Source organism: Parambassis ranga, chromosome 18, assembly GCF_900634625.1.
Source record: "Parambassis ranga chromosome 18, fParRan2.1, whole genome shotgun sequence".
Classification (NCBI taxonomy): Eukaryota; Metazoa; Chordata; class Actinopteri; family Ambassidae; genus Parambassis; species Parambassis ranga.
In genome coordinates this window covers 6200913-6225309 of record NC_041038.1, presented here as the reverse complement: position 1 = coordinate 6225309, position 24397 = coordinate 6200913, and the positions used below count along the sequence as shown (strand labels likewise).

The 24397-nt window shown below is 44.4% G+C and overlaps 1 protein-coding gene across 5 annotated transcripts in view; it reads left to right on the top strand.

Moving 5' to 3' along the window:
• Positions 1-24397, top strand: part of LOC114450625 (nuclear factor 1 B-type-like) — a 53894-nt gene that overhangs the window by 22436 nt on the left and 7061 nt on the right. For 3 of the 5 annotated variants that reach the window (XM_028428830.1, XM_028428828.1, XM_028428831.1), the window contains exons 3-10: positions 12240-12296; positions 13718-13786; positions 16096-16216; positions 16792-16910; positions 19893-20027; positions 20135-20319; positions 22389-22527; positions 22947-23029. In XM_028428830.1, the coding sequence (XP_028284631.1) occupies positions 12240-12296; positions 13718-13786; positions 16096-16216; positions 16792-16910; positions 19893-20027; positions 20135-20319; positions 22389-22527; positions 22947-23029 (908 nt within the window). The remainder of the gene's footprint in view (positions 1-12239; positions 12297-13717; positions 13787-16095; positions 16217-16791; positions 16911-19892; positions 20028-20134; positions 20320-22388; positions 22528-22946; positions 23030-24397) is intronic. The other 2 variants (XM_028428829.1, XM_028428832.1) reach the window with 1 other exon arrangement.

Below are 24397 nucleotides of genomic sequence, written 5' to 3'. Positions count from 1 at the left end.
AGCAGCAAAAGAAAACATGTCCAGTGGAAATGTTGTTGCGTGTGGACCACTGCTGCATGGTTTCTTTCTCCTGCTTTCTGCACAGGCCTCTCCTGTAACCTTGAGAGAAGCCTGCGCAGGCCCCCAAGTTCAACGAGTGCATGAGGCATATTTTCGCTGAGCGTGCTTGGACCGCCCCACTAAACCCCCCCAACACCCCCCCACCTACCACCCTCCCTCCTCACCATACATACAGCTTTTTTTTTCTCCCCTCCTCCTAAAGAGGACTCCCTGTAGGCCTCGCCTTTCACAGCGCCAGCAAAGGAAATACATTATGTGTAAAAAGAATTCCATATGGTGTCATACGATCTGTGTAATTCTCTTTCAATTGATAAAAAAAGTCACCTTTTATGCACAATTCTGTCCTTTGTGAGAAGCACCAGAGCTTCTGTACTGCTTTTTTCCAACTTTTTTCAACTAGTTACAAACAAGTCTTTACAGTTATGTCAAATAATCTTTTCATCAGACTTGACATTGATGTTTTATTATGCTAAAATTATTTACTGACAATAAGCAGTCCAGCCAGCTTAACAGGGAAAGGCTGGTTTAAAAAAAACACTTCCTTATAATTCCATAGAAGTCAGTTGTAGCCAGTTTTCTGGAGGTGTGGCTGACATCAGCTGTTGTAGTTTACAGTGAGGCTGCCTGCCTTCTTGGCTGATGGAGGAGGGGGGGCGTCTGTGGCAGTCCTGTTCCAGGTAAGCCCTGCCAAGTTCAAGTGGCTTGGACCAGGCCCTGCACCGCAAATGGGAAGTGTTTCTGCAGGGCTGCCAACCAGCAAGCCCGTTGTGTCGTCAGTGTCAGCGAAGAGATAGTGTTTTTTACATGCACATTCATGCAGGCCCTCAGGAGAAAGAAAAAAAACTTTGGCATGGATGTATATATGTAGATGCTTGCCAGGAGGGGGATTACGAGTCTGCTCCAATGGTGGCCCTTTGATTCTCCTTCCAGCTCCTATGATGCAACACAGTGACTTGTATAAGGAGATGATTTTTTATGACCAGATTCCACACCAAATTTAGTTCATTAATGATTTGAAATCCCCACATATAGTTTGGCATTTTGGTTAGTAGTTCTGCTTAAGGAGGGCTAAAGTCAGTGTGTGTAAGCATGCCTATTGTCTATTTTTGTGCAGCTTTAAACAGCTTCTGTGGGGGTGCAGTTGAGAAAATATAATACGAACCTATTCTGAAAGTTTCAGAGATGACAGAGAAGCATAAACAACTCTGCTTGCCGTAGAGCTGAACAAGAACTATACCTCTCCCCTCATCCTCCTGTTACTCCAAGCTGATTGCCCTCCCACCCCCTGATCCCAGCAAATGAACTTTTGCCATCTCAGATAAAGTAAAAACAACATGCTTGGATGAGTGTAAAGCAAGGGTTGTGGGAGTTGGCTGCGAGGCGGGTGTAAAGGCCCCTGTGGAGTGGTCCTGAGTGGACAAATCCTAGCAGGCTGAGGAAGTGAAGGAAGGAGTGCTGGGGAGGTTTATACGGGTTAGTGGGAGGCATGCAGGCGGGTGAGTTACACAGAAAAGCGGCAAAAGGGGAATTCCTGTTCCTGAACTGAAATGTGATGGAAAAAGTGACTTCTAGATTTCGCTCACGCCGCTCCATGTCAAAACAGCCGAGTGCTGCCGTCATCTGTGCAAATATTTCGAGAGATTATGGTTTGGGAGCCTCGTGGGAAAGGCTGAAGCCGTGAGGACAACCAGACTTAAACTCGCTTTAACAGAAAGCCTTTCCGTCTTAGCTTTTTGAGAGCAGGAATGTAATCACAAAACCACAATATTTCAAGGTACCTGCAAACAAACAGAAACCTGCCAGGTGAGGTCTGATGACAAATGTTTTTGTTCTGCATATCATCCCAGCATTTTGGCAACAACCCAGAAGTTAAAACAAAGGCTCTTTACATTCTTGAGGACAAGGCTTATGCAGCGTACATGCATGCTTGCCTGTTAGACACATTTGTTTCATACATTGTGTTCATATGTAAATTAGATTTTTAATATCTCAATACTCACTGTGAATATGATGTAATCCCTTTCAAATATGAGCCTATCACTGCAGATGCCATGCTTCACTGTAACATTGTTTATGACTCTCAAACAACAGAATCTGAAATTAATTTAGCGCCTCTCCTCTTCCCACTGTAAACTGGCGCTGTGCAGCCAAACCACATGTTGTTATTGCTGCAGTGGCAGAGGGGGCTGCCCCAGCAGGCCTTAGTAGCAGAGAACAGATTTGCTGTCTGTTTTTTTGCCAGGAATGTGGAATAGAGCTCTCTGTCGCTCCCTCTCTCCTTTTTCCTGGCTGTGAAGTTCATGCTTAGCATGCACTTAAGTGTGATTTATAAATCATACACTGCAAAGAAAATACCTGAGAGATTCAATTTGCATTTTGATCTCCTGTAAGACCGAGATGTTTTGTCATGATTATATGGCGCGCTTTGTTGTGGTAAGTGATGGGCTGTTGACTGCATTGAGTCTCTGTTTCGTTTGCGTTTGAATCATGCTTCTGGGACCTGCGAACGAAAGACGGTTTGCACCTTAACTGCTGTTAGCTGGATGTCTCTAGACAGTTTGAGGGTCCATGAGGAGCAAAGGAGCTCCGCTGTCTCTGGATGACTGCCAACGCTCTGACCTTGTGGCGGGCACAGAATCGTCACTCCCTCTTGAGTTACGTGAGAATCCATTTTATGATGCTGTTTTATTTAAACCGCTGCTCTGCAAACCAAGCACTTACCTGGTGCATAAAAAACACTTATAATTCTGGGAAGCAGATTTTTTGCGAGCTCACTCCTGAAAGCTTCATACAGTGGTCTTATGCCAGCGGAGAGACCCACAACAAACCCTGTTGCCCCTGAGCCTCAATCCCCACAGATGCTTTGATTTGGGCCAGCTCTGACGGGGGCCTCTGAAAGCTCTGTCTCCAGGCTCATTAACAGGAAAGGAGGGGTTTTACTGGCCATGCGGCATGCAGCCGGCTTTTAAACCACCAACAAGCTTCTCAGACGGCCTGCTGCATCTGAACAGCTTAAAGAGTTAAAACATCTTTCCGTCATTAATGCAGAGGGCTTTATTAGACCTAAGGCTCTTGAACACTGGTCTACACACTTGTAGAAGTACACACAAGTAACATGTAATCCACATGTGCCACTGACAGATCTTGGTCAGTGCTGAAAGGATGCATGTCTGTGTAATAGATCAGGAGAAATGATGATGCAGCAGCACAGTAGCCTGGATAGTAAAGAAGAAAGCACCATTTGCACCTGCCGCTTCATTCCCTACTGGAGTTGTAATGGCAAAAATAAACTGGCTCGACATCTGTTGGCAATGTCAGTAGTCTGTTTTTATGCTTGTAATGACACATTAAACTCTGTGGTTGATTCTCCCCCCACTTCTCCACCCTATGTCCCGTTCCAGGGGAGCAGTGCCAGCAAAATCGTCTGAATGAGTGCACGCTTTGTTTTCTTTGTCTGTTTTGGGCCAAGATCTGCTCTTAGATGTGGTGGCATTCTATGATCGGATAATTCCTTCCACGTTGCCACTTCAAGGTGTGTGTGGGCATGTGTGTGTTTGTGTGCGTTTTTACCGCTTGGCAGAGCCCAGGGAGTGCAAACAGTGGCGATGGGTGGCAGGGATCCTCGGTGGCCTCTCGTCCAACTGGAGGAGAGCCATTTTGCCCTGTGAGGGAGCACCCAGTTGCCCTGGCGTGGCCTGCAGCTCTCGCCAGTGGGAAGTCCTCTTGGCTAAGGACTGATGCCGTCGTAAGCGCTGACAATCACTGACACATCACTGGCAGAGGCGGAACAGACACAGAACATCACACAGGCCTGAGTAAACATCTGAGTCTGAATGGTAAAGAAATGTAATCTAAACACTTGCATTGAATTCAAAGTGTATTCGCAGTTTACAGATGTAGCCTGATTTTTATTGGAGTGTCTTGGTAAATGTGCTTGCCTTCAGTACGTGTTTGTTTGCCTCAGGGGTAAGACTGTCAGGGTTTAGTGGTTGGTGTGAGATAAAGATAGGTAGCATTACGTTTCCCAACTTGTCCTTATCAGTGCAGACCAGAGCACCATCAAATTCATTAATAAAACAATATTTCTGTGCTGGTTCAGTCTTACACTCTGCCAGCTGCAAGTTAGAAATCTGGCAGCACTTTTTTTTAGAAGCTTGGGAACTAAAGATATATTTTTAAATGTATGTGTATGGAAGTTGAAAGGAAGTTAGTGGCTAAAACCAGTTAAGCCTCGTTAGTATCACAACCAGGCTGTCCCTGAACTATGATCTGTGGGCCAACTTGTCTCTCTTGGGAGAGTGGGGAATTTCCCAGACCCCTAAACACCCCCGCCATCTCTCATTCCCTCTGTCCCCACCAGTCGAGACGTGCGGGTTTGAACCCTCTCTCTGTGTTTCTGGCCTCCAATGCCCATTGCCACTCAAGCAGCAGGGGTCCGGTGCATTTGTCTCATAATTATCCGACTGGATAGGGGGGTTCTGAAGATGAAAGAGGCGAATCACAGAGCTCTTCTGTCAAAGGTCTGTCTGCCTGACTGGGGGGTTTTGGATCTATCTCCCTTGTCCTCTCTCTCGCTTTTGCGGCATCCACCGCCCACCCCACCACCTCTACTCCATCACACACACAGTCTTACTTTTCCTCAAGAGCTGCCTCCACAGAGCATAATCGCCAACAGTGAACGCTCGTGCACAGCCCCCCTTCTACCAGCCACCCCACTGATTCATTCACAACTACAAAACTGCAGAAATACCCCCCACCCTCACATCCTGAAAGACTTCAGACTCTCTTCTTTTTTCTCTCTCTCCCCCCCCACAAGCCACGCCCACTGGCCATCAGCTAGCCGCCCACCTCACCCATTTGCCCCCCTATCCCTCATCCGCCTCCTCTTTTCTCCTTTGCACCCTCCCCACCACCACCTTTCTCCTTCTTCTCCTCTTAACTACTGGCTAGGAGTTAATGGACTGTTTTGGCTAGTCTCCAGACGGTGAGTGTCACCTCATTAGCCTATAGCGGCTCGCTCCCAGACTGCTCCTTGTGTGTTTGTGTGTGTGTGTGTGTGTAGGAGGAGGACTACAACGACGGAATGTCATTGGTCCCCCCCCCCAACCCACCACAACTGTCCCACCGCACACCCTTTACCCTCTCCCTCTCCCCTTCCCACAACTACAATGAATGAGAAAACACGCATGCATAATTAAATCTATAGTCTCGTCCTCACTCCACCCTCCCTTCCCTCCTTCCTCCACAGACGTGCATTTAAAAAAAAAAAACGCTCCTGTTTGGAAGTTTGCCACCATGGAAAAAAAGCAGTGTCTTCAAACTGGAGAGATGTGGCCAACCTTGCACCCTCGTATGGACCTATTCTTTTTCAACCAGGCCCACCGAATAGCAGGGTGGCAACAGCGGGCGAATGTAAATGCCACCCGGTCCTGCCAGTCAATTACACCGCAACAAAGCTAATTGTTTGTTTGGTGCATACCAAAAAAGATGCGAGGTTGGCCATTGATGGGTCCATTGTTTCAACACAGATGCAGAGTTCTTTTTCTCACAGGCTAGACTTGATGCTGATTAAACATGTAAATGATGAGAGCACACTTTCTGAAGATCCAGTAATCCATGTTTTATATGTGTAAATAATTTTAAAGCCCACATTGTTACTAACTTCATTGTCAGTGTGTCTGTTAATTATCTTTTGGCTAAGTCCGGAATTAGTTCCAAATGCGGTCAAAATTTCCTAAAGTACACACTTAAGTTGCAAATCCTAATATTTTAGAAGCTGATTGTTGCATGATAAACATCTTCTCATCTTGTTTAAGATTAATTTACTTTGATCCACTGATAAAATCCATTTCGCCCAAATAATCATCATGATTATCATCAGTGTCAGGTGTTGTAGATAAAAGCGTTTCAGTAGTAAGCAAAAAGGAATCAAAGAGCAAATAAGGTTTAGAAAAGAAAAAAAAAGGAATGTTATAATAAAAGGCCACATTGTGAGAAAAGGGCAAACAGAGAGCGCGGGAGGAGGTGGAAACATTAAGTGGGGCGCAGTGTGCTGACTGCAGACTAGTCTGCTCATTTTTCATTGGACAGATGAGCCACAGTGTTGCGTTGTGTTGTGCAGTTTGTCTGCAGGCTGGTCGCTCACTGTACCGCACAGTACAGATCACCTCACTGCGGGATGCTGGGTGTGTGTCCCTATTTGTGCACAAGTGTGTACATGAATGAAAGCTGCCTTCCTTCCTTTTTCTTGCACTGTAAATGCATGTGATGTGTGCATCTGCGCAGAGGTGGGTAAACTTTATTCCACAAATTAAAAGGTGGGGAAGTTGAATTTAGATGGATTAACCCTCGTCTGCGTCCTTAGTTTTGGAGCTGTGTATCCTTTTGTGCTTGCCAGGTTCTTCCTTCTCCTCTCCCGGGCCGGTGTGGCTAATGATCCGTCAGGCCATTCAGTCCCTTGTTCAAGGCCCACTCGCCACTGAATGCGCTCCCTCCCCGTCCACACTGTTTGGTGACCTCAATGAGGAGCCTGTTGTCCTCCCGGCTCAGTTAAAATGCTCTCCTCTTTTCACTGCCGTGAGAGTTTACGGAGGAGAAGGCACAGAGACTCGGCAGAGAGAAAGAGGGTCCGCTCTTCACTGGAATTAGTATGCAACGATTAGAAACAAACACACACTGATGATCCGCGCAGGCATGTACATTCACACACACTGAAGCAACCATGAACGTGCTTCCTTCAAGAGATGCACATGGTCACAGAGAGATACAAGTGAGCTGGGTCACACACCATCAACCACACACACACACACGGCTTCTCATTGTTCTTGTCTGGGCTGGGATCCCACTTGATTCCATAATTCTCAAAACCCTGACAGAGTGAGTGTGTATGTGTGTGTGTGTATGTGTGTCTCCCCTCCTGCTCTATTGAACAAGTCTGTGGTGTCTGTCTTAGAGAAAAGAAGGCAACATTTCATTGTTCTCACAGACGTTTCAACTTTGCCCCTCTCACTTTCTCCCTGCTTTTCTCTCTCATTCCTCTGAGTGTGTGTGTGTGTCTGTGTGTGTAACTCATCCTACTGTACCTGCATTCCCCGTCAGTGGCAGTCATTTGATAGGGTAGCTATCCGGATTACCAGGTGCTCCTTTAAGCCAATAAGAAATGCTTGCCTTGTTCCAATTATGAGATAATCATTACAGTGTCACACGGTGTATAGCCACCACTGGGCCAACATAGTCATAGTTTGTCAAAGGAGTACAATACGATCTATATCTGTCAGTGCACAGGTATTGCTAATAATTAACCCAACAGTAAGGCATCGTGGAAAGGCAGATTTTGGTGCTTGCAATATGCTGAAGTTAACAAATATTGTGAATAAACCAGTAAGATTTTTGATTTACTGCTTAGTCAAAGCTCATCGTCCTTGTGAGACAATGCCGCCCCAAGATGGCGTCCCATTTGGCGCAGCATTTGTCTTCCCTTCACCCTCTGCGCGTCAGTATCACTCTCCTTTCGGCCAGGTCAGGTGCCAGCCCTTTGCAGAATGCCATGCATGAGTCCTGGTGGGAGAGGGGGTGGGGGGTACCAGAATTTGGTGTGTGTGTGTGTATGTGTGTGTGTATTTTCAGGGAGGGGTCGGCAGTGGGGGGCATCGCCAGTTGGCAGGCTGGCACACAAAGGCTGGCACGATAAGATCCTCCCTCTTCTGTGGGCAGATTTTCTCGCCCATATCTTTTGTTTGGCTTGTTTGGGTTGCGGCTCATCCTGATAAAGGCCACTTTGTTTAGACAACAAAGCGCAAGGGAGGGAGAGAAGGGAGAGATAGAGAGACAAAGAGATAGAATGAGAGAAAGAGAGGGAGAAGGGGAACATTAAAAAAGGCGGCAAATTGGGGGGATAACGCAGATGGAAACATCTGAAGAAAAAACGTTTTAAACAAAGGAGGTACGTTCAGGAAATTTGATCAAATGTGTACTTTTCACCAGATAACAATATCGTCACAGATACATGCTGAATAGTAGATATACACAGATGCAGGTATGAAAAGATACAATAGAGGATGGATAGTGTTGCAGGCACAGGGACAGCGATAGACAGATAGCGAGGAGAAGAAAGAAGGATTTGGAATAGGGAGCAGGTTCTGCTTGCAGCTGGAAGCAAGCCCGAGCAGTGTGAGGTCATCGACAAAGCTGCGAATGATAGAAACCAGGAGCACAGGAGGACATGGGACAAAGTGCACACACACATTACATACCAGCACATGTACAGTCATTTATGCATGCTGTCAAGACTTGCGTGACCCCATGCTGCAGACATATACACATACACACACACACACATTTCGGCTGTGCATTTCTAAGGAAAGGCTGACTGGAGTCTCCTGCACCGGAACAGGAAAGAAAAGCAGGAGGACACTGAACAGAGTCGGCTCGACCACATCAAATATTTACTCAGGAGCAGCTGTATTGTCGAAACATTACACATCGGAGCTGCTCCGTAATTAGGTCGATATTTTCTGCCCCTCTCCCTCTCTCTGTTTCCCTACTTCTCCGGGAGTCCACCCCTCTCCACCTCTCCTCCACTCTCCCCTCCCCTCGCCTCCCCAGGCTGCTGAAATGCGTCTTGGCTCAGGACCCATGCCTCTGGCAGCCAGAGTGCTATACATGTGCACAGAACCCCGCTCGGCATAAAATGGCTGCCAGACAGGCTTCTCCTCCTGAAATGTCGACAGCGGTATGCATCTGCAGGGCGTGCATGTTGTGCGTGCACACTGTTTTTTTGTGGAGGATATCTGTACGTGTCTGCGGGCTAGGAACGTGCACCGCGGTTGTCAAGAAAAAAAATAAAAATAAAGTTTCCCAAACTATGTGGCTAATATAATCCACACAGTGTGTATGTGCATGTGTGTTCTGCAATTTAGTGGGAACAGAATGGGTATCATGCCAAAAATGAAGAGGGTGGGTTAGGGGGGAGAGTGTGTGAGTGTTTTAGTGATTATAAAATCCAGGCGAGTAACGCACTTGGGTGTGGAGAAACCTCACAAGTACTGAGAAACTTTTTTTTTTGTGCCGAGCCAGATTTCTGTTGCCATTACCCCTAATTGCCCTAATCGTTACAGTGGTATGATAAGTATCCCACCGGACAAGAAGGTGTAAGAACTCATGGACACATGCAAAATACCCACAAGCCCCTTCTGTGCTTTTTTTTTCCTTTTTCTAGCCTTTTTTTTGCTGAGTAACAGCAGATAATCTGGTTCATACGTGGTGCTGTTTTTTCACTTCCTTCATGAACCGGTTTGTTTATTTAAACAAGTGGCAGGGACGGAGGGTGCCAAGAAATGTTGTTTTTGGAAAAGGGCCGTGTGTGTGTACATGTGTGTTTATGTGTGTGTGTGTGGGAGAGAGAGAGAGAGAGGGGCCGTGTGTGTGGTGTCTGGCCCTGTGATCAGACCTTGCCAAGCTCCCAGGGCAAAGCAGAGCCTGCTCGACCGCAACTGTTTATTTACAGGTTACACTACTGTTTATTTGAAGACTATCGGATTGGCTGGGCTTCTGCACAGGACACCTTTTAGATACAAACACCAGGCCTCAGGCTCCTGATGTCCCACAGCTTTACTTTATATAATCTATTTCCAAATAAAAAAATTAGGTTGAATTAAATGCATTTAAATCCACTTTAATCCAGAAGAGTTTTTTTTCTTCATGCTCTATTTAAATACCTGTTGAATTGCAAAACTGAGACTAGGTTGAGGCTTCTTTGATTTCTGTCAACAAAGGAAGTTAATTTGGTGAGCTCAGACAAAACAAAAACCTCATACATACACCAGGATATAAAAAGTGTTTAAAAAAAAAAACGCCAGGGAACAATAGATAAAACAAGCACATTCACAGCCGCTTATTGTGCAAATAATATTATCACCCTGAAAAAGGAAAAAGGGCACAAAGCTGCCCTTCTTGGGTCAAAGGTAAAATGTAATGCAATAGGGGAGGTGTTTCCATCTCCGGTGCAGGTCTGGCAGATGTGCCATATGCTTGTACGCCACCTTGAGTCATCCAGGTGGTCTCTCCTGGTGCTACAGTGGGGCCTCATGCTGGAAGATGCTGCCTGGGATCTCTAATTGCCACGGCCATCTGCTCTTTTTGTCATGGTTGCCTGTTCAACCCTCGAAGAAAAAAACACACGCACACAAACAAAAACACAAAACTCTGATCAGATTTGCCTTGCCCGCCTCCTCGCTCTTTTTCTCCCCCCCGTGGTACTTTTTCAGCGCTGACCTCCTCGCTACTCTCTTGTGCTCTTTTCTCGCCCCCTGCCTGTTTCTTTCCCTCTCAGCAGTTCTCGGGGAGCAGGCATGGAGTTGGCAGTCGTAACTAGACTGATGGATGACTCTGAAAGTGGCATAGAGGGGGAGTGTGGGAGAAGACAGGGAAACAAGGCCGCCGAGCTCCCTGCAATCACTTTATGGACATGTGCTGTGGCATATCCACGCAAACCTCAGTTTGCCCACAAAAGCTTCTTTACACACTCTCCATGTGTGTGTGTGTGTGTGCGCAGTATGTGTGTGTCTGTAGTGGGAAACTAAAGGGACTTGCTGTTTATTGGTGCAAGCCAAAGGAAAGTATTTGGCTGACGTCAGACAGATGATGTTCAGTGTACAATGTGTGATGTAGTGCAGATTTTAGAACGTCTACATCTTCAGTAATTTAGATAAAAATAAGCAACTAATAACAATCATTTTCTGGTATTACCTCTTAGTATTTTTGACGATCAGATAAATTTTGGGCTCTTGGAAATTGAGAAGGACATTTTCTGGGTTAACAAGCAGATAAAAGTCATTTGTAATGACAATAATGCTGCATCTTTGAGAGATTTAAGAGCATCTTTTCTATGAGAGGATTGTGTTTTTAGCAAGCAGAGCAGAGATGTATTTTAGGGCCATTGCTTGCACATTACTCATACATCTTTAGGGCAAAACATACTGAAAAGAGGGATTTTTTTTTCTGCCTAACGTATGGTCCTTTTCCCTCCCTACTTTGTCATTGTTGAGCTTCGGCCAAGAACATTCTGTTTTTGCAGTGCTGTTTAATAGTCAAATTTAGGAGTGGGGGAACAAGAGAGAGAGGGAGAGCGACACAGAGAGAGAACACGAAAGGAATAAATCTTTCAACTTTTTTCTTCCTTCTCTTCCACCCCCTTCTCTTTCCTTGTCTGTAACACAGCTCATGAGAGCTGCAGCAGGAAAAGGGGTGTTGTTGCAAGGCGAGGGCATCTGAGTTCACCGTCTTCAGCTTCTTGTCTCTCATGCTAAAGCTCACTTGTGTTAAAGGTGTGGATGATAATCTCTCTGCTGGTTCTCTCAGTCTCAGGACGTGTGGGCTCGGACCAGCGTGAATCATTATGGAGGTTCGCTCAGATGATGCTGTTAACGGTTTGGCATAGTCACCTCTCCTTGTATAAGATCTCACTAAGCATCAGCCTGTATTTTCCTTTCACAACACAGTTGCTGTATGCGTGATTAAAATCTCAGTGATTTGGATGTTTCACAACTTTTTGTACTGCATGATGCAGAAATAAAAAAAAGGCCCTGGTGCCTGTCAAGGATCAACCAGGAATTAATAAGGGATGAAACATTCCTCTCCTGTTGAGGAAAATGTATCATTGAGGGTAAAAGACGTCAGTCCGGGCTGCCTCATACCAAAGCCTGCGCACCGTAGCCGGTGGAAAGAATTCCACTCATGTTTCCTTGTTTCCCCGCCCCTCCTGTCCTCTTTCTGTGTGTTTTGTTCTGTGCTTGTACCTTGCACAGCAGGACCGAACACATTCTGTATCCCCCCCCCACCCCGGCGCCTCTGAAAAATTACCCAAAGGTCTGCCGGTAAAAACTTTCAGGTTATCCTGTGTCAGACACAGACCTTTTTCCTACAGTTTGCCCTGCCATTAATGATAATGCTGTTTAAACAAAATGCTCCTGGTTAATGTACAGTGCTCCTCCTGACTGGAAGATAAAGAAAAGATAATATCTGAGTCCTCACTTGTCTTCTTAAAAGTGGTTTCAGTGAGCTGTACTTACTTATTTTTATGTAACATGATATAAGGTTATCCTTGACAACAAGAAAACTTTAAGATTGTATGTTGTCTTACACTAATCCCCCAACCGCCCCCTCTCTCTGTGTGTTTGCAGACTCACAGCAGTCAGGAAGTCCAAGTAACAATGAGCCAGGCAAGAACCCTCTTCCAGGTATGTACAGTAGGAGTCATACTCCCTCCTCCCTCCTGTCATCACTCCATTGTTCCTCTGCAGCTCACTCACTGTACAGCAGCTTACAGTATGTACACTGTAACCTACCTAGTTCAAATAGTTTTGTGAACTCGCTGACTCGCATGGCAAAAATCAAAGCATTTACAGGTTAGTGGTTGTACAAAAGATGTGCAGGTAATTTAAATTGTGTAAAAAGCGACGCAAATTAAAATAAAACCTTGGTTGAGGCCATATTTTTTTGAAAGAGTAAAATTTAATCAGATTGTGAAATTTGAATTGTCATCATCCCAGTACAGTTAAAAAAATGGTCCAGAGTGGAAATGTTACAGCAGATTGCACCGTTGGCTGGTAGGCTGAGTGTGTCAAGGTGAGCCAGCAAATTTGAGCTGTAGAGAATATTCTTTGACAGCGCTGTTGTTCCCCTGGACTGACCTGCAGTGTGTCGTCACAATGTTGGAATGAAAATAGTTTGAGAAGTATAATTAGTTTTCTACCTCAAGAGCAGGTTCTGCTGATGCCCGTGCCAAGGAAAACATGCTAGCGAGCCAATGACTCAGGTCTGGGAGGCCCTCGGCAGTGGCACAGTTACTTATAAAAGCTGTTGGCTCACTGGCGGCAATAGGCTTTGTAGGTGCCAATCGAGATGCCCGTCTATCTTTTTGGCACGGCTTGAGTGCCCTTGGCATGGAATCAAAACAGAGCCGGAGTCATTTGGGTGTCAATAACTTGTCTGCCTTTTTTACTTGACTGACAGCCTCTGATTAGAGATGCTTGGACAAACCTCAATGAATGCAAGAAATACAGCAGAGCGAGCACTTGTTGGGTCTAAAAATAGTCTTATCAAAAAAAATCATCTGGCTGTGTTGAAACAACATTGTAGGCTCATAATGTCAAACTTTGTATTTACATTGGAAAGAATGAAGCAAAATGATCCTTAATATCAGTTTTAGATGGACATTTCTGGCTGTAACACTGTATCTTAGCAAAACAGTGTCAACACTGACAGTTATTAAGTTTTACTTTTGTGTTTGGCTGCGTGGTCTGAGCCTGCAGTTGAGTACAGGCTCAGTCTCTGTTGTCACAGCAGCAGGAGGCTGCATATCACTCTGCACACACCTGTCCTGTCACTCTTTACTGTGCAGAATGGCGTGTTAAATTTTCACCACATCACAACCGGTAAAAATGTTGGATAAAAGGCCATACTGTTATTCTTTTAGATCATTTTAATTGCCATATTAATTCACATGTTGTTCATTTTACACTCAAAGTACATCATGATATGGAAGACAAATTCTTAGCTCTAATTTCAATTTACATACTTTAGTTCTGCATCTAAATTACAAACATTTCAAACTAATGATCACAGCTGCTGTTTGTTTGTCGTCTGTGTGTGTCTGCAGTCTACTTGGAAGACAGCTTTGTCAAATCAGGAGTCTTCAGTGTTGCAGAACTGGTGCGAGTGTCAAGAAGTGAGTATGCCGCATGCTGTATTGTTTTACACCCACACACAGGTGTTTTCAGTTATTTCTGTTATCAGTGATTAGTCTCAGGTTGACACGGGGGCGGAGCCAAACAGAGACTCATATGAGGAACGCAGTCTGTTAAAGGTGTAACAAAGTTAATATTAGCTGACAGTCAATCACAGAAAAGAGGTCGAATCAGGTGTTGTGCCTGGAAGCATCTGTGTGCAGATAAAAGAACCTGCACCCTCACCAGCCACAGGTTTTTCCTAACTGTATTTACAGCTGTAGTGCGGTTAATCCAGTTTGTCCAGTCTGGTATCTGCAGTAAGAGAACACTGTGCAGCTGTCTGCATGAGCCTGTGCTCATCTGTACAGACATGTTCGCCTCTCTGCGAAGCCGTTGATGTCTGTTCCTCCAAAAAATCCTCTCTGATAACCGGAGGATGTCAAGGCACGGTTTACCTCTAGGCTGTAACTGTAGCGAATATGCCTGTGGTGCACAAAGACTCCAGTCAACCCCCAACATGTTGGGTTTAGAAACATGGCTACACTCCGTTGTTTGTGTGTTAAACCACGCAGAAGCCAGTTGGTGTTTGATACTAGCCAGAAATATTCAAGTGCACGTCTGAAGGCAGAGAGAGACATTTATCAACATGCTGAATAAGGTTAGAAATATTAAAGTGAGGTATTTCTGTACTTTACACCAAAGACTGCTCAGTAATTATCTGATCTGTCGATACTTGGAGATATTTGCTGCCCTAAAATGATGAATGAATGAATGAACTGTATTGTCAAACTTGAGGAAAAAGAAATACACTTTCATCAACTCAACTTTCTTGTACATCATGCTCTGAAAGAGCAAACCAACTCATCTCAGTGCTCAGAGGCTGAATATCTTTGAAAAGCTTTGTTTTTGTTTAGTGTTTAATTTGCCCCCTGACCAGATGGCCTCTGAGCTGCCATGTTTGCTCTCATGTGACCGAGCCTGGTTTCACTAAAAGCCGACTGAAGTTGAGCTGGAATTTTAAAAAGGTCGACGGACGCACAGGAATTGTCACTCACTCAGCCAGTCACTCCCTGGGAAGATATCTGAGCAGCCGCTCGTCCGTCATCGTGCTTCTCTCCCAACTCTCCAGGCTGTTAAGACATTCTTTGAAGTCCATCAAAGGGAGCTGTGGAGTTCAAGGCTGACTTACAGTCCAGCATTTCGACGAGGACGCTCATTAATGCAACAGGAGCTTTAACTGCGAGTATAAAAATATTTTGTCAACAAAAAAAAAAATGTGGGCATGCATGGACAAAAATAAAAATTTGGCACAGGACAGAACCTTCTCTCTCTTCCTCTACAGTAAAAAACATTTTTGTTTGAAAATTTAAAGACAAGATTATTACTTGCGATGATTACCAGGGCTGTGAAGAGCCAATAAAAGACAGACCAGCACACACAAAAATGGTTAGGGGTATCCTCAGCCATGAATGAAAAAAAAAAAAAAACAAAACAATGGTCTCGCATTCAGCGTCCTCGGGCCGGATGCATTCCACCACAGACAGCTCGGTATGGGTAGCAGCGGGTAGGGGCCTTTGCCAGGACTACAGTGGGCTGCCAGGGTGGAGGCTGGCGGAGGGATCGTGCCAGTGGTGAACCTCAGACCACAACAGACGGCGCCACACACTTCATCTACTCATCCACTCCAAACCAACCAACCGCTTGAGCTGCAGGCTGCCTCGCGGGCCACACACTGGAGAGACAGAGGGGGAGAGAGTGAGGATGGGTGGTGAACCCCTTTTGTTCTGTAAACACAACCCTGGCCTCCCTTGAAACAATATCCCTCACCTTGACCGCAGTGAGAAAAACAACACCTTTTCCACTGTAAATCATTGTGTGTGGAAACTGCTGAGTATTATACTGGACAGCAAAGAAGTGAAGAGGGGAAGGAAAGGGATCTTGTACAAATTTCAAGGCACCACAGATGATTCTACCTTTTACCGAAGGTACAGAAATTAAACACACAGTCAGTTTGTCATACAAAAAATTATATTAATAAGTTCTAATAATAACAATGATTCTGCGCGCTTCCCTTCATTCACAATCACTCTGACAAACAGACTTGTTAATCAGTGCTCAGCAGAAATGCCTGAGACAGCTAACTTGTGATTAGGGAGCGCTTGATTCGATTCACAGGGCCTCTAAACACAAATAACAGTCAGTCAAGCTATTGTGCAATTAATTGTTGCATCTCTAGGTAAAAGGAAAGAGAAAGACAGCACTGAGACTTTGACATTGAACTCCCGTCTTCTCTCTGTGTCCTCTGCAGTGTCCATCACCCACGGTGGGGCGGTAAACTTCTCCATGGCTGACATGCCTAGCCAACCCTATTATCATGACCTGAACTCCAGCGTGGGACTGCATCGCTCCCTGTCCTCTCCTCCTGGCAGGTCAGTAGAAGTCACAGCAACAAAACACATTTTCCGGATATAGAAAGAAATCCTTCTCTTATTGCACTGAAAACAGGGGCTGTTTTTTCTTTTGTGATATTAATAACATTGAAGTACCGACAAAGGCAGTGCAAGATATCATTGCACTGCTATCATATCACATGTTTGCTAAAAGGTATTAAAAAATTAAGATGATTTGTAGCTACTGTTAGCTTAGCATAAAGACTGAAAGCAGGCAGATAGAGGTATCCTGGTCCTGCTCATTAAATGGCACTTTATATCCTGTTTGTTTGGTCAATAACAGATTTACCACTTTCAGTCATTGATTCACTCGCATCATGCTAAGCTAAGTTAATCATTACCTGGCACTAGCATTTAGCATACTGACATACAAATGGCATCAGCCTTCTTCTTCTAACTAACAAAGCAAATAGGTCTGTTTCCCCAAATTGTTGAACTGTTTCTTTAACTAAACTTAATGCAAGTTCATCTTTGCCAAACATCCATTCCCCTAATGTATTATCTGTGCAAATTTGCCTGTGTGTAATAAATATAAACATGTTTCATGTGTGCAGCAAAAGGCCCAAGACCAACATGGAGGAGAACATGGACACCAGCCCGACAGGACCTGACTTCTATTCGTCACCCAGCTCACCAGCAAGCAGTCGGGCAAATTGGCATGACAGAGACGGAGGTGATTTCCCTGTTTTTATTTGACCACTTTTGTTTACCTTTGGGAGGTTTATCAGGCATGAGTGCACTTTGCCTGTAACGCCCAGCAAAACCTTGCCAAGCTCAGTTTAATGCCAGAGCATGTTGACAGAATTTGACGAAGGATAGGATGATCTGTCATCCTTGCCTCATGCAAATAGATTTGATCAGTGCCTTAAGTTTTTTTTCTCTTTCTATCTAAACAGCTGAACTGTGTTTTACTTTCAGCCGTTTCGGGTTTAGGCTACTGGCCCCATTCCTTTTCATTGCAGATGATCTGCATCTGGTTTCTGTGCACATGAACCTGCTCAACCCTCTTAAAATACATACCATGTCAGAGATAGCCCCAGGCATCAACAGTTCAACAGTCATATAAATGTTTAAACCCATTTGAACTCTGGTTTGAATGTAAATCTGCGTTCTCTTGCACCTGTCGCTTACACAAAGGAAACACTGGATTCCACAATGCAGTGTCCTGTCAACAACACACACATGGTTGTTCACCTTATGTGTCTGCCTGTCAGTCTGTGTGTGTGTGTGTGTGTGTCCTGGTGGGATCAAATGCAGTGGGAGTTTTGAGTTCTTTGGCAGGTGTGTGTATGTCTGTTGGTCTGTGGATGGATTTTGTCAGTGGAACAGTGTCAAATCTGTGCAGGATGTGTTCAGAACACAGTCAGGTGTTAAGAACCTGACTTGTGAAGTTGTGAGCTTTCAAATGTCACATACCTTTTTTTATTCCTTCCAAAATCTAAATCTAAATTTTGTCTCTTCATCTCATGAGGAACTTGCAGCCAAGAGTGTGTTTTGGTTGTGACCACAGTTCAACAGCAAGAAGCAATCTCATTGGTTAAATAGACAGTGATCGACATCCACAAGGAGCAAATGCTACAGAGCTTTGATGATCATGTTTATTGTGCTTGATGAGATAGAGCTGTGTGCATCAGAAATCACACTTGCTCTTTTGCATGCTTGTATCTGCACAAGAGAGAAAGTGAGGTCCTCACAGGACAGCTTGCATGTCTCACTACACCGTCTCCTGGTGCAGAGCACAACCCGTAGCCCATTTAATTAAGGCCTCACTGTCCTATGTTTTCGGATCATTCTCACTCTCTCCTGACTTCCTTTAACACTCTGATGCCCTCACTACATCTGGATTTAACCAACCGAGGTGGCAGCAGGAAGCATTTTGTCTGACTGTAACAGACAAATTCATTGGAAATATTTTCCTCAAGGAACCCTGCTTTAAACTTTGAACACCTCTTTTTTTCTCTCCCCAGACTTCTGTTTTAGTTTTAGTATAATAAGTAGGAAGGCTGACTGAGGAAAACACCAGATGATACACAAGAGACACGGCACTGGTGGGATTTAGCCACAGCCCAATGTGGGTACATGAAATTTCAGCGTGTCCCCATGCACAAGGCCTGAGAGTATGGCTCTGCGTAAACTTAGACACTTGGGGTGAGGAGAAAGGGAAAGCAGTGGGTAGGAAACTCTCCAAAGACAGCCATTATTCTGTCAAGAGAGAATAAATGAGAAGTGGGATGATATTAAACCCATATGAGTCCTCCCTAGTGCCAAGCAGTCATTTCTTGCTCATGGTTGCCGTTCAACAAAACCTCACCATGTAGTGAAAGGAATGGTTTCTTTCCCGGAAAGTACTGCACTCTTAAAGAACTGAATATAGACTCACGTTTATCAATTTGATGCCTGCTAGAAGACAAGGACACATTTAAGGTTTTAAATGACTAATAATTAATTTTCCTAAAGGTATTAATTAGCGTAAGAAGGCGATTCTACCTCCACAGCAAATATTTCCTATTTTTAATGGAAACATTAAGCAGCCATATAAATCTCCTCTAAGGTATTGCTGCCTCTGACACAAAAAGAAAGCACTTAAGCGTGTATCCTCTTGCATCTTCAGACTGGGAAATCCCCCTGAATTCCAGCCACCTTTGTCGCTCTCTCTTCTAGAGAAGAGTGATTTTTCCTGTCACTTGGGTGGATCCTTCCCCGTCGTTGAGGAAAGGGAGGACGGTTAATACTATGGAAATGCTTCCACAACAGGGTTTACACAGCTTATTCTGAGGGAGGGGAAAGAGATGGATGATGTTGAAGTTATACACCCCAAGAATCTGTGACAGACCAGAAAAGCACTTGATGAATGTTCATAGAAGAAGCACAAGCAGACATAGGCCATTGCCTCTCGCATCTATTTGTTATCACGTTCCCTTCAGACACTGTGTCTCACCATGGAAAATTGAAAACCGCGCAGCCGTGACAGCAGAACATTGCTCATGAAAGTGTAGAGCAGCAATAATGAGCGACTGAGTTTGTGCAACATACTTTCAGTTTATAGTACTGCACGAATTTCCCAAACAAATTTCATGTCATGTGCAGAGCCTTCAGGATTATTCATGGGGAATTACAGTAGCTTGTCAGGCAGTGTGTAAGGCCACACAGAGCAGATGTAACAGTGTAATATTCTATTTAAGATTACGTGAGGGTCTTCAAATTCTTAAATCCTATTTGAGCGACCAGCTGCTTTATAACGGCGTGTCACTTCACTGGATTTAATTGTCTGCACAGACATGACAAAAGACACATTTTCCCCTTTCTTTGGGAATGTCCGGTAATTTATAATGATTTTAGAGATTATGTGCGATTTTTAACCCTTTGGGACGTCTTTAATTTGGCAAGTACATTTTTCACTGTGAATTACATTTGCTGGTGAAAAGGTCCCCTGATCACACTAATCCTAAATAGATCCAATTCTGCTTCATTTTAACTGTAATTCATTTTTTGGCATTTAATTCCATTCAGTCATGAGAAATGAACACATTAGCGGCGGCTATAAAGAAATGCTACAAATCTTGATGTGTTTATTTTCTTGATGCTGGTTCCCCTTAAAGTTTGTGCACATTTTCTTAGCATACATTTATGCGGTTGTGTGCACTTTTCCTACCAGCAGACATGTCCTCTCCCACCATGAAGAAGCCGGAGAAGCCGCTGTTCAGCCCGACCTCCCCGCAGGACTCCTCGCCACGACTCAGCACTTTCCCTCAGCCTCATCACCCAGGCCTAACAGGTGTAGGACACAGTGGTGAGTGACTCTGATCATCAGCCGTCCTTTTCTCTTATACACACAAACAAAAACTTAATTTTAACCTCGAACATCGATGATGGTTGTTTCATCTCTCTTTCTTGCAGTTATATCGACGAGGAGCCCCCCTCCGCACTCACCCCTGCAGTTCTCGGCCTCGGCTATATTGCCCCCAGCACCATCACCCTACTTCTCGCACACCACCATTCGCTACCCACCTCACCTCAACCCTGCTGATCCCCTCAAGAGCTACGTGCCGTCATATGACCCGTCCAGCCCACAGAGCAGCCAGGTCAGCCTGTTTTTTGAACATGTGTGTGTGTCTTTTTGAGCTCGAACACTAGAAGTCAGAGAGGGGTTTGGCACGACTTTCATGGCCTCTAGTCGTTCTTTGTTATCTTGTTCAGCTTTACTCCCATCTGACCTCAAGAGATTACAGATAAGATAAATTACAGCATGCACTGCCTCATTGCTGTATTCACGAGTAGAGAATATTATCCAGTTTTGCTTCTTTTTTGTAAACCTGCTCCCTTATTTATGGTAGAGGTTAGACTAACTGAGAGCCTTTTGGAACTGTATAATCACAGTGCTGTTCTCAAGTCCAGAAACACACAAAAATCCTATTACAAACCAAGAATGAGACTTTTTATGCACTTAAGCTGACCACAGTTTAATGGAGCCTCTTGTTTTAGTACTGGGCCGCCTGCTCTTTAAATGGAGTTTTATAATAGTGGTCAGAGACAAACCTATAGTAATAATTGTCATCTTAAAGAGTAATTAATTTAGTAAAAATTTACAGCCCTCTAAATAATAAATACATTTACCAGACCAGCTGAACCCAGACTTGAACTTTTGTACCCACTTCATGTGACAAAGAAGTGTATATTTTCAGTTTGATATAATGCTCATGGCAAAGGTCATAGTACATTCCCAGCTTTATATTTGTAGTTGTGCTAAAAAAAAAAAAAATACAACAACCACATGACTATAAAAGCCATCACAATTGCAGTCACACGTGACGTACAAAACTGTATCAAGACATAGTAGTAAATCAAATAGCTTAGGGCCTTTTTAGAAATTCAGGGAACACACTGTGGCCAGTGTGCTGGAGAGAGCAAGAGCAGGCGTCTCTATAGATGAGAGAGCCGTGTGATATTTATGTGAGTTTTATATCCCCGCTGTTCTCACTGTAAACAAAGGCCTCGTAGACGGCTCCATCTCCAGAGCAGGGAGCGGGTTAGAAAAAGAGGAGGGGGGGGACTGTTACTCTAGAGAAAAACCGCGGGGAATGATAAAGGTTGTAAATATTTGCCGTTGCCGGGGCCCAGCTCTTGTGCAGAATTAACTGGCCCTCTGCTGGGGTGCTGGAGAAAGGAGAGGGAGGGTGAGGTGGGGTCCGGTAGGGAAGAGAGAGCGCTAGAAGACCAGTTGGGGGGGGGGGCTCAGCAAATAACACAGCGCTTATAATCCCATGGACGAGTGCCAGAATGTTTTTATGCTTGCTTTAACGCAGATTATATTACACTCTAATTAAACATTCTATTCACATCGAAGGGAACCCTGTGGACACAATTCTTTTTCAAAAAGGCCTGTTTGAGTTTTGAACTCGGGGCGGCCCTGAAATGAACGCCCCAGACAGTCTCCAGCCGTCTGAAAGAGTAGCTCCCACTAGCTCCCTTTATTTCTTTCTCCATATATATAGTCTCTCTGCCTTGCTCTCTATACTGGCACATTCACACCATTGTAACAGGTCACTCCACAGTTCCCTCTCAGTCTTTTCACGCCCGGGTCCTCCTAAATTCCATTTATGAGCGCCATTAAAATCATTGTTTGGAATCATGTAGGAAATCTATTGTCAGTGACTGAGGCTCTATTGTTGCTCATGCCCCCCTAGAGTTTTAGTAATAACTGTGACATGACAACGGCTGAAAGTACTAAAACCTTCTTTTTTTTTTAGGCATAGTATTAAGTGTAAGAGTGAGTCAGGGCAGACAGCAGAGGAGGGACGGGAGGCTGTGATTGGCTGTTCAGCACAAAACATTTTGTAAAAGTAGATTCTTTTTGCACGCATGTTTTAGTTTATTGAGATTTGCCCAAGTGCACATTTATAAGCCAACAAGAGCTTGTAAATGTAAGTCACTGGACACAACCTGTCCACTTATAAGGTTATGGGATTTGGTAGTAGACAAAACAAATAAAGTTCTGTCATGTGCTAATTTATCAAAACATAACCACACACTCACTGTATTCGATGTAGGTGTTCATCTTACCAAACAAACCCCTCAGCACATGTTTGTCATGATCACGAGAATAAACACTTGTGTCTCATTGAGTTTCTGGTTGTGTGTGCCACACCTGCAGCCTAACAGCAGTGGTCAGGTGGTTGGAAAGGTCCCAGGCCACTTCACCCCAGTCTTGGCTCCTTCCCCGCACCACGGTGCTGTGCGACCCGTCTCACTCTCAATGCCAGACACCAAGCCCATCACCACATCAACAGAAGGTGAGCTCACCACTGCATGAACACTTTACCCATAGCTCTTAAACAGGCATGTTGTAGCTTTTACGTGTATAGTTTATACATTTTTGTGTGTCCAAATTGCATGACAAGTCACTGCGAAGGGCACTAAATTGTTGTTATTACAAGAATAAAGCCTGAACAGCAACTTAACACCTGGGTGAGAATGGATGTAGTATACCCTTTATTGATGCTCCACTGTATAGTCATGCCAGTGGAGCAATAGTGATAATAACAATAAAAAGCCTCATACTTGTGAGCCCAAAATTGAACCATGTAGGACTCCACTGGTCTTTTTTACTGTATGTTTATTGTTTATAGTGTCACTTTAGAGCAACTTTACTGAAATGCTGATTGTAATTCAAGCATGTGCTTCTGTTTTTTTGTCATGACATGTTACCCAGGCTACTCAGCCCCCGGCACCCCGACTGCTAATCGTTTTGTAGGCCTGAGCCCTAGAGATCCCACCTTTCTCCACCAGCAACAGGTGAGGTTTCTCCCCTTCCTGCAGCTCATCTGTTCCTCTTATCTTTTCATTTTCTGTTCCCCCGACACATCATGAGAATTCCCTTCTTTTTTTTTTTTTACAAAATCCAGACCCACTCTGAATCTGAGTTGTTAGATCAGAGTGCTTCAGAAGACCAGATCAGAGGCCTCTTGGTGTAAAAAAAAAAAAAAAATCAGACCTCAAAAGGACTGTGGCTTAACTGTGCTAAAGATAGGAAGCATCTTTTTTTTATTTGAATGTAATTAAAGCAAAACTCTTAGTTTCACTGTTTTGAAAAGCCTTGATGTGCCTACATATTTTCAGTAAATTAAGTCAATTTTCCAAGTATTTTTTCTACATTATTGAGTAGAAAAAGGCATCTATTTCCTGAGGTCACTTTGAAGAAAGAAATGAAGGTGAAGGGTCGCTGTCGCTATCACTGTGTGGCCACTGTTTGAAGATGGATGGGACACGTGGGTGCTTTTGAGAGCGCAATGTCCTCAATCCTATTTCCTCCACACATTAGTAGCTCTCTCTCTTTTACACACACACACTCACATAGTGGAATATGCAGCGCTGGCGTCGTGTGGTTGCCCCTGCAGAGGTCCTAGGATGTCCTCGGACACATGTTGTGACCCTGTGTGTGTGTGCTGGTGTGTCTGTGTGCCGGTGTGTTTGTGTGAGGTTAGGAGTGCTGCGGTGTTGTCAGACGAAAGAGAGAGTGCTCTCCCCCACCCCGTCTTATTGAAAGCGCTGGTCTGAGGCCAAGGCTTTTCCAACCACAACTAATTGAATGCATCTGCACGCAGCTACATAATGATCGCTGGGTTTCTCCTCAGCTCACTTTTTTTATGTTGAGTAAAAATGACAAAGCTAGCCTCTGTTTCCTTGCCCTTCTTTCTGTCTTTCTTTTCCCTCTCTACCTTTATTTGTCCTGAAGTTTGTAAAATCGGAGTAGACAAAAAAAAAACAGGTTGAACGTTCGTCAGAAATCATGGGATGCTTTTATTCCACCCGGGAGGAGCAAGAGGAGGATTCACTTGGCTGATGTCGCACAGTTTGTCTTCCACATTTTCTAGTAGCCCTGCTACTTCTTTTAGTGGGGCACAAAGTGACTACACAAGACAGCAGCAGCCGGAGTGTAGCTGCATGATCTGCTGAATTTTGTCCAAAGCTTTACTCCCAGAGGCTGTAAGGACTTTTTGTTCCAGATTTTGAAGTGTAAATCAGCCAGATTTATACATATCAACCTGCAGAATACACTTGGGTAATAGTAAGTAATACAGAAAGATAATTAATTAGTATAGAATTAATTGATAATGATGATTATCCAAATTTTTTTCTTGATTATCTTTTTTGGGAGCCTGA